This window comes from Myotis brandtii, unplaced genomic scaffold (assembly GCF_000412655.1).
Source record: "Myotis brandtii unplaced genomic scaffold, ASM41265v1 scaffold681, whole genome shotgun sequence".
NCBI classification, from domain to species: domain Eukaryota; kingdom Metazoa; phylum Chordata; class Mammalia; order Chiroptera; family Vespertilionidae; genus Myotis; species Myotis brandtii.
In genome coordinates, this window is record NW_005370660.1 from 1,029,087 (window position 1) to 1,040,023 (window position 10,937).

The following is a 10,937-nucleotide window of genomic DNA, read 5'->3' on the forward strand; positions in this document are numbered from 1 at the left end:
CTCTAGACTTAAAAAAATGATGAAGAAAATGTTAATAATGCAGAGTCAACTTAAAAGTGTATGATGGCCATAGTTGCCTTAGTCACCTTGGCTGCTACAAGAAATCACCACAGACTGGGTGGCTTAACCAACTGCATTTATTTCTCACAGTTCTGGAGGCTTGGAAGGCTGAGATCAAAGTGCTGCAGATTTGGTATTTGCTGAGGGCCCTCTTCTCGGCTTGTAGATGGCTGCCTTCTCACTGCATTTTCACCTGGCGGAGACAGATGACCTTTTTCCTGTCTTTCCTTATAAGGACACTAAATCCCATTCAAGATGGCTCTGCCCTCATGACTTGTTTACCACCCAAAGGTCCTACCTCCTAATATCATGACATTGGGGGGTTAGGATTTCAACAGGTGAATTTGGGGAGGATACAAATATTCAGTTCATAACAGCTGTTAAAATGTGAATAGCACAAATAATTGAGGAAATATTCTTCTGGTATTCAGAAACTATTATTATCCAGGTTAGCAAAGGAGTTACCAATATTATTGACAGGTGAGTGAAGTCTGACACGTGTCTTCATTGTTTTGCTTTTGTCTTGCTTGTTAGCATAAAAGATAATGGATGTTCATCATGGAACCTGGAACTATGCTTGTTTGCCAGTTGCCACTATAAGTTGGCTACAGATAAAAGAGTTTGGTGAAAATCAACACAAGCATTCTATGAGAATCAACTGGCATAGGCAGGCAATTTACACAAGATTATTGTGTATTTTATTATTATTCATATTATTATTCATATTATTCACACACACACACACACACACACACACACACACACACACACGTTTTTCTGCCCTGCTTGAGAGCTGTTTTCAAATATTTACCACTACACTCACTACCAGTCCAAACACTGTCTATCCATAGCTAAAGACTAACTCTCATGTTTAAGGTCCTAATGTGGCTTGGAGTTCAAGACAACTTAGTGTTTTTTTAAAGAAAGGTAAACGTTTTTATTTGTAATAAATTAGGGAAGAATCAGGCCAGCTTCCAAGATGTTAATTATTGTGAAATTGCTACTTGTCTGAGACATTTATGAATTCGGATAGATGTGTCTGCCAGGTAAGAAGAGACTTTAGGCAAGTGCTATAATTTCTCAATATATTAATTGAGGCATTTCTATAGAGTTAGTGTTTACTGAAGAAATGAATGAGGTTATCAATTTCTCTGATGGTGGGTTTTCCTTTACCTACTCTATTTCTCACTATTGTTTCAGGTTGAACTATATGAAATTGCCATTTTTGTGGGTAAGATAGAGTTGACTGTTGGTAATTTCATATAGTTCTAATAATTTGGTCTAAGACAAGTAGGAGATAGTTCTGTATTATTATGTTTTACTAGGAAAGAATAACATTTAAGCCTAGGAACATTCCTTGGTAGTATTTAAAAATCAAGTAACCAATCGATTTGTTTCTCTCACATTGATGTTTCTCTCTGCCTTTCCCTCTCTCTTCCACTCTCCCTAAAAATCAATGAAAAAATGTCCTTGGGTGAGGATATAAATAAATAAATAAATAAATAAATAAATAATCAAGATGGATTCAGTTTGCTTTTTATTAGAAAGTGGAAGTTCCTACTTTTGGTTTGGTATTCATTAATACATATTAAGGTGTTTATGACAAGGCTACCTGATAATTCTGTTTTAAAAAGCCATGGTTTATAGGATGATCTGATTTTTAAAAATACCACTTACCATTTACATGGATACTTCTGATATGTATGGTCTAAGCCAGGGGTGGGCAAACTTTTTGACTCAAGGGCCACAATGGGTTGTTAAACTGGACCGGAGGGCCGGAACAAAAGCATGGATGGAGTGTTTGTGTGAACTAATATAAATTCAAAGTAAACATCATTACATAAAAGGGTACAGTCTTTTTTTTTTTAGTTTTATTCATGTCAAACGGGCCGGATCCGGCCTGCGGGCCGTAGTTTGCCCACGCTGGTAAGCTCAGAAAAGATTAATGAGACCTGCCTTGAGGACCAGGATCAACCAGAAACCAGGATCATTGCCTTTGTGGAAATTTGGGCAAAGCTGTCATCAATTTGTCCTAAACTATTATAAAAATCAGTTCCTTGTCCTTCCTGGTTGGGGAGTACCATACACTTTACTGGAAAGTGACTTTGGTTATCCAATCAGACCTATACTTTGAATTTTATTTTTCCTGAATACAATTTCATGATCCCATTTCATTTGTTTTTTAAGTAAAAAATTCTAAAGTAATTTAGTACTCAGTTTCAATATCTATAAAACCGAGGTAATAAAAATTTAATGAGATAATATATGTAAAATGTCTGGAATGGTAATTGTCACATAGTAAACACTCAACCAATGATATTAAATTATATATATGTTAACACAATTAAGGAAGAAAATCTCGCATTAAGTAAGAGTGATTTTTGGAATGAGATTTGCCCCGTAGCTTACTATTTGGGAAGACAATTACGGATACAGTGCTGATTTATTTCCTCTGCCCTTTGGTAATGTCATCAGCAATGGGAGAGGCAGGAGCCTGTTTTCATCACAGTCCTCTTACAGAATACCTGTCCCTGTCAATGCTTTTACATTTTGTTGAATGGCTATCAGGGAAATACTAAACCACACTGAGAATCTAAGACTTAGATGAGAAGTTAGGAAAGGTGGCAGCTCCAGGCCCAGGCAATCAGCTCCTAGACCTCACCCTGCTTCCGCCAGGCTTTCTCCTGGTGCCATGTGGCGTCTTCTAGCCAGTGGTTGGCAAACTGTGGCTAGGAAAACTGCAGCTCGCGAGCCACATGCGGCTCTTTGGCCCCTTGAGTGTGGCTCTTCCACAAAATACCGACTTCTGCGCATGGACCACGAAGTTTCAATTGCACTGTACCTGCGCGCCCGCACGTGGTATTTTGTGGAAGAGCCACACTCAAGGGGCCAAAGAGCTGCATGTGGCTCGCGAGCTGCGGTTTGCCGACCACGGTTCTAGACTATTTATTGGGATATAGACTACTCCTGATTGACTTTATCTTCAGTCCACCACTATTTTTTTTCCTGTCAAGTTTGAGAAATTAGATCCACTTGCTCCCACCACTTATATCTCTCTGGATTCCTCTTTTCAGTGTTATCTGCCAGGCATAATACTGCTTCCTTGCTGTCCACCACATGCTGTTTCTGACAGAAGCACACAACATCATCAGGTGTTTTAAAAGTCTATTAAATTTCCTAAAGTGACATAGGGTAGTGGTTAACAACATAGAACAAACAATGGAAAGAAATACATCCTTTTTGTTAATAGTAATTCTAGGCCCCATTGAAATGTCAGATTAGCTAGGCTGTTGTTGCTTTGGATCTGATTTGAGATTAGTGTCTTCAAGCTCTTTGGTTTGGATAACAGATCAAGCTGCCTCGATGCTGGCATGTGGTGGATCTGGCTGGGACCACTGCCAGGTTTGGCAGCTTTCTCAGTCTCTTTAGAAACTCTTAGCTTTTTGTCTGGGCTCTGGATTCCAGCTTATCTTGATTGTGGTTCTACTTGGTGCTCCCTCCTCCCTCACCGCCCCCCCCCCCCCCCCCCCTCCTTGAATTCAGACCTGGTCCCTGAATCAGTGGGTGAGGCAGGTATTTCCTTTACTTCCTTCCCTCAGATTCTGTTCCACTGAAGCAGGCCATCATGCTCCTCTAGCTCTGAGATGGATCCATTGACAGGCCCACATCACCTAAGATGAGTCATCTTCCCAGGTGCCTTTCTGCATACAATCAGCTCTCTCCAAAAACCAGCAGCATCCCTCCATCTGTTCTGTTCAGAACGCTAATTCTGCATTCATTTGCGCAGCACAAATGAATATCCTGGCCAGAAACCAATGATAAAGCTCTTCTCAGCCTTAGATTTACTAGCCAATCCATGGAAAGTTTCTAAAAAAGTACCTGAATGAAAGTGTTTCCTAAAACAGTAGTTATTATTATATTTCTAATTCATTTATCAGACCCCATTCCTGTTTGGTTTTTTTTCCATCAGACCCCATTCTTATCTTCCTTTCTTTTCCCCCGGTAGGTGACCTATCTTCCAGATTTATAATGTTCAGATCTTTAAATAAACAATAATACATTTTCCTCCATGGGTAATTCCCTCCCTGTATGTGGTAGTCTGTTCTTTTTATGACAGAGAAGAGTAAGGCTTACCCAGTTAACTGTCACGCATCCAAAACGGAAACCATCCCCATTTCTTCCATATGTGCTGGAATATTTACAAGTTTAAGTTATCATAATTTCCTTTACAAACCCAGAGATGTCACTAACAAGTCTGATTTTAAAATTGGGTGACCAGAGTTGATATGCGAGGTTTGTGTCTATAGACACTTATGGCATACAGAGTTAAGAGATAATCACAAAAGTGAGGATTTAGATTTTGACATTAAAGGCCTACTTTATAATCTTCTTGAAAACATGGTATTATCTTTTCCAAAGGCTACACTAATCCTGGGCTTATCCTTAGTAGTAGTGTGATTTTGAGCAATTTATTTTAATTTTTTATTGAATTAATTAGGGTGATATTGGTTAATAAAATTTTATAGGTCTCAGTCATACAATTCTATAATACATCATCTGTATATTGTGTTATGTGTTCACCACCCCTTGAGCAATTTTAATAACCTTCTTGAGCCTCAGTTTTTATATGTGTAAAATAAGGATAGCAATGTCTTATTCCGTGTATACAACCAGGAGTAAGCTATCTTTGTGAAAGTATTTAATTAGCACAATATGATGTACACTGTAGGGAACAGGTATTATCCAGAAAGATTTTTTTTTTCTTTTAGCTGACCCCATGTTGGCACCTCAGTCCCTTGCATAGCCTCAGAAAGATTTTAAGGGGCAAATTTAGTGCCTTTCAGATTTAAAACTAAGGACAGAACTTTAATTTGGCACCTTTATTTTGTATTCTATTATTTTCTGTGTCTCTCAATTTTTTTTCTTCCACTGCAGTGGTCGGCAAACTGTGGCTCATGAGCCACATGTGGCTCTTTGGCCCCTTGAGTGTGGCTCTTCCACAAAATACCACGTGCGGGCGCACATGTACAGTGTGATTGAAACTTCGTGGCCCATGCGCAGAAGTCGGTATTTTGTGGAAGAGCCACACTCAAGGGGCCAAAGAGCCTCATGTGGCTCATGAGCCGCAGTTTGCTGACCACTGCACTACTGCATATAGGAAAACCTTTTTGGAGTTTTACTTTTTAAACAGTGTTACTTTCATTATCAACTTTACAGATGCCAAATAATACATAATGAGGTATCACACATGAGCTTTATAATATTTTTAATTTAGAGTTTGAAAATTGATCGGTATGTCTGAGCAATGACAGTTTTTAGCTCTCAATAAGTAATATATGTGTAACAGGATACTACCATGAAATGAACATATTTTAAAGTGTTACTAATTGCCATTCTGTTTTGCATAGCCAAAGTCTGTGATGAAATAAAGTAACGGCTCTTCACTGATTTGCTGCTGTTAGCCCTGAATAAATCTTCTCTCAAGGCTTAAGGTCCTTGGTAGAGCTGCCATATGAAGTCTTGTTTTCCCAAACCTTATCTTGTTCTAAGAGCAAATAGGAGTAAGAGTAGATCTGGGATCAGGTCCTAGTCTCTATGAAAGAGAGTAGAGAGGATTAGAGGAAAGATAGGCAAACACGAGAAAAGGAGGTAAGGCAAAATAAAGACATGAGATGTGAGCACTGTGGACTCTTTACTGTGTCTTCTCAAAAGAAAAAAGGGGAAATAAAAGTCTTCCAAGATGATTAAGCATACCTTATTCTACTCAACCCCTGTTTCATTACAAATACAAAGGACAAAAAGGAGATCTTGTCAGGTTTGTGAACCTGATTTCTTAAGAATCACATTTTAAATTTAAAGTAGGTTGCAGTCTTTAGTGTTTTCCAACACTCTTTTGGATGTTGAACAAAGAAGACATTGTTCTATCAATGATAATAGTACTAGTAGCAACGATAACGCCTCCCATTAACTGAGCACCTATTATATACCAGGCATTGTTCTCTACGATGGTTCTAATGTATATATCATTATCTCCATTTGTAGATGAAAAACCTGAAGCTCAGAAATGTAAGATAACATGTTCAAGCATACAAAATGGAGGAACCCAGCTGCTTAATAACAATATGCTACTGCAACTATAGCAGGTCATGAGCTCCCTGAGGTGTAATTTATTTCCCACACATCAGTGAGTTGAAGTCTCGTTGTGTGATCCTATGATGTTGAAGGGCTCTGGTAGGAATACATACCAAACATGGCAGTTGGATGTCTTTATTGATTTTTCCAAATGGAAATTTGTAGATAACCTGTCTCATGTGTTCACAGGTGAAATTGTGCTATGCTCTTGGGCTAAATTTTCTTGGCTAACTAACGGTATGAAATGCATAGTAGTTGCTCAATAACCATTTGATCATACAACATTGCAATCCTGAAGGAGTCCTAAAACATTAACATAAGTAAAATTTATTTTCTTCTTAATAAGATGTTGAAAAAGAATTTTCATGGAGTAGATTCTTGGTCTACTTGAATAATTCAATGAGGGACACCCTCCTCACTTGAACAGATTTGGGATTGATGGTTTTAGATAAGTTGATTCTCCAGGGAAACATGAATCATCAAGAAAAAAGTCCTCTTCACAACATCTTTTTCTACAGTCTAGATCAGTGATGGCGAACCTTTTGAGCTCGGCGTGTCAGCATTTTGAAAAACCCTAACTTAACTCTGGTGCCGTGTCACATATAGAAATTTTTTGATATTTGCAACCATAGTAAAACAAAGACTTATATTTTTGATATTTATTTTATATATTGAAATGCCATTTAACAAAGAAAAATCAACCAAAAAAAATGAGTTCGCGTGTCACCTCTGACACGCATATCATAGGTTCGCCATCACTGGTCTAGATATTGGAAACCATCATTCAAAAATCTTCATAGCTGTATATCTTTCCTTATCAATTCCCAAGCATATAAACCAATTTCTACCTTGTTCATGCATGAAGTCAGGCAAAGGTGACTTAAAACAGAACATGTAAGATAGAAGCAAAGCTAAATTGTTTATTTTGTAGCTTAAGTGTACAATAAAAACATGATTTGGAAAAGGTGTTTGATAACATATTACCACGGTATAGTCATAGAAAGTTATGCTCCATCTTTGGGAACATCTTCCAAAATTTTATCTTTGGAATAAAATTGTGAAGAGAAAAGGAGCAACATGAAAGGGTTATAGAGTTTGTGCCTCTTTCTGCCCAGAAGTACGCATAGGGTCCGACAAATCAAAATGTTGTAATTTGCCAATATAAGTAACGGATGCTGTGAGCCTCCCCGTTTTCATGATGGTAAGCAGCCAGAGGGCTCCAGTCAGCTTTGCCGAAACACAGGTGCCAAGTCTCTATGGGCAGTTTCATTTTCATGCAAGTCTTTGGAGCCAGGTTCTTTCCTGGTGTGTGGCAGGCTCTATTCCACTGTCTTCTTGATGGTGAGGTTCAGTGTCATTGGAGATAGTCTATGCAGAAGGACTTTCCAGCTTTAGTTCCCAACAAATAACACATTGATACATTCAGTGGAGGAGAGAGAAGCTACTGAGAAAAGTTCGTTATTAGCATCTGAATTTTGGAGTGGCTGCTGACTTCTTTTACTTACTTTCGGAGCAAGCCATGGCATCAGTAAGCTACATGCTGATTAGAAGCTAACGAATAAGAGCGTTCTTTTGAGTTTACTTTGCATTACCAACCTCTGTTAGTTCTCACTGACCTGGAATTTCAGTAGGTTCTTGCTTGGGCCTACATCAATGGCTGCCAGTTGTCTAGCCTCTCTCATTGCCTTTCGCTAAGCCTGCAGGAATAATGGCTCTTGAAGCAGGTCACTCAGTTGTCCAAAGAAATAGGAGGTGAAACTTGGTCAGTATGATAATATATGTTTCTGAATGCCTCTCTCTTGACAAAAGCAATTTTGGAATAATCTCAACTGGTTCATTTCCCTTTATCGTGTTTCTTAGTGCAATAAAAACTTGCAAAGAAGTTCAGTTATGGGAAACAATTAAAATTTCAGATTGCAAAGAGAAGACATCAGACTTGCCTCAAACAGGTGCTGGCACAGATGGCCCACTCACAAGTGCTGGCTTTATTTACAGCATTTAAACATAGACAGATAAATTGACAAAAATGTTTCTAGATTTTATAATGTGCCCAATGCCCAAACTTGGCCATAAAATTACATTAACTTATGTAAATGATTCCATTTAAAACTTGACCTCTCAAGTCACCAATAAATAGCCTTAAGAAGACTACTTTTGTCTGCCCTATTGTATATATACTTGTGTGAATAGATGACCTAATCTTTTATTTTAGTTGAATGTGCCTTGATCATTAAGTGACTGTCTTTCTTATTAAGGGGGGAAAACTCTCTCACGTTGAATTCTATGGAATGTGAAGGTTAGATATTTCCAACCTCATTGTCCTTCCTGGAAGGCATGTGCCTTGATCATTAAGTGACTGTCTTTCTTATCAAGGGGGGAAAACTCTCTCACGTTGAATTGTATGAATGTGATGGTTAGATATTTCCAACCTCATTGTCCTTCCTGGAAGGGTAATGATGTTGCGTATTTCTTGGCATGCCTTGGAATGAGGCGTTTGATAAGAATAGTAGAATAGATAACATGAGCCCCAAATGAAACTATCTTCAGGCAGAAGTTGAGGAAAACTACCTGGAGGAACCATACTATATATTTAGCCGGCATCATTGTTGTCTTGGGTGTGGTCTAAGATTTGGCATGGGTGCACCAAATTGTAAAGTTATAGTAAAGCAAATATTAAAGGGCACCAGAAAAGGAGTACTAATTTGCATTCCTAACTTGGTTTGTATTAAGGTATTGATTTAGCTATTCCTAGTCTTATGTTTTGGAAGGGCTGAAAAACACTAGGTAGAAGAAATTGCAAACCAGTTCAGAATTGCAAACCACTCACCAGGGACAATATTTCAGAAGTGGAAGTGTGAACTGTTGCTTTCTGCATTGGTGCACAGGAACCATAGAAGGGTCTGTTGGGCAGATCAGAAAAAAGCTGCTTACTAATACAACACCCTGCTCCCGTGCTTCACAGAACTGTGCGGACCTTCCCTGTGTGTGCGCTTAGGTGGTGCAAAATTATTAACAGTCTTGATCTTACATCTTGGATTAGTGTTCATTATGTGACTCTCTCCTCCGGATCCAATCCATGTTTTGTGTGTTAGCACTGCAGGGCGGATCATCCACTGGTACCGGGGGAACTATAATGATTGAATGTAATGTTTTCCTTCTGTGTTGGAATTTGTTCCATCAAAGGATGCAGGGTCACGGGAGGGGGTGTGTGTCAATGTAATATGTCATTATTCTCCTTTAACCCGTTTGTGTGATTTGCTTTAGTATTTTTTCTTCTTAATTAATGCTCCATCCTCATCCGTGCTGTGGCTGCTTCATGTGTCCTCCTCCTCCTCCTGTCTTCTGCTTCTGACACTAAAGCCCGCAGCCCGCTTGAGAACTCAGTGCCCTGCCTAGCAACCCGCACCCTGGACGATGACCCTGGAGTGCGGCGTGCTCCCAGCGTGGGATGGCTGAGTAAGTCAATGACTGGGGCAAGGGCAAGGATGGTGGCGGTGGCGGTGGCGGTGGCGGTGGCGGGCAGTGGGAGGGCAGCGAGACTGGGCTGATGGTTACTGAGTGGAGGGCATCCTCAGGATGCCTGAAAAGATAAGGCTTACAGATTCCTAAACTCACAGTTACTGGTTTATTCCTGCTGCTACCAAATTGTACAGCAAAAATGTCTTCTCTGGGTAATCTGCCATCCTGAGTTCAAGTTGAGTACCTTGTAAGGTAGTGGAAAGAGGTTTTTTTTTGTCTTATTTTAGAGAGAGAGGAAAGGAGGGAGGGAGGGAGGGAGGCAGAGAGAAATTGGTTGTTGTTTTACTTATTTATACATTCATTGGTTGATTCTTGTATGTGACCTGATCGGGGATTGAACCTGCAACCTTGGAAAATTGGTACAACACTCTAACCAACTGAGCTACCCGGCCAGGGGCAGTGGAAAGAGTTTGAGACAAAGGTTAGGCCTGGCACTGGCAGCACCTCCTCCATGGAGCACTTCTTAGCTTCCTTCAGAGGATTGTGAGGAAGATACTGGAGATGAGATCTCTGAGGGTGGTTTGAAAGCATTCAAGTGATAGGTAAGAGGAAGAACTTACTATTAAGTTAATGGTCTAAAAATGAAAAAATCCAGATTCCTGTCACCTGCTAGAAAGGCAGTAGGTGTTATGGGCAGTGAAACAATAATATAATAGAATCTTTATTTTTAAAATAAAAAACTTTGTAGAAGAGACATGTTTACATACCTAAAATCCCAAGATAAAAGAACATGCACAGAAAACCGCATGGACTTTCCCCTGGGATTTCCAGATTTGATTATGCGTACTATAAATTTTAGTTGTCAAGACACCCATCCATGGTGACATCATTCAGCCTTAACTATTTGTTACCTAAGCCTATTGATTTAAGCTTTTTACTGTTTTAGTGTGAGTAAATTTCACTTTCCTAGGAAGATGTCTTTCTCCATTGATGTCATGGGGGACATTTTAGTTCATCCTAAAATGTTTGGTGTGCTACACTATTCCACGGCTTTCACTGGAGTAAATTTAACATTTTTATAAACTATTAGTAATCTTTATTTCCACTAAGGATATAGATGCACTGGGTATCTGTATATATAAAAAGCTAGCAACTGGAACGCTGTGCGACCGGTCACTATGATGCCCACTGTGTCCAGCAAACCGGCTGATCCGGGGGTGGGGCTGACAGGCGAACCTCCCTCGGCCCCCCCTCCTCCCCCCAGCTGCCCCACCCCTGATCGGCCT

At 39.5% G+C, this 10,937-nt stretch overlaps 1 protein-coding gene across 8 annotated transcripts in view; it reads left to right on the top strand.

Moving 5' to 3' along the window:
- SLC4A4 (solute carrier family 4 (sodium bicarbonate cotransporter), member 4) overlaps positions 1-10,937 on the top strand; it is a 311,607-nt gene that overhangs the window by 142,156 nt on the left and 158,514 nt on the right. For 6 of the 8 annotated variants that reach the window (XM_014529484.1, XM_005881630.2, XM_005881629.2 and 3 more), the window contains one exon: positions 9,553-9,648. The exons of the other annotated variants lie outside the window; for them this stretch is intronic. In XM_014529484.1, the coding sequence (XP_014384970.1) occupies positions 9,553-9,648 (96 nt within the window). The remainder of the gene's footprint in view (positions 1-9,552; positions 9,649-10,937) is intronic. 8 annotated transcript variants of the gene reach the window in all.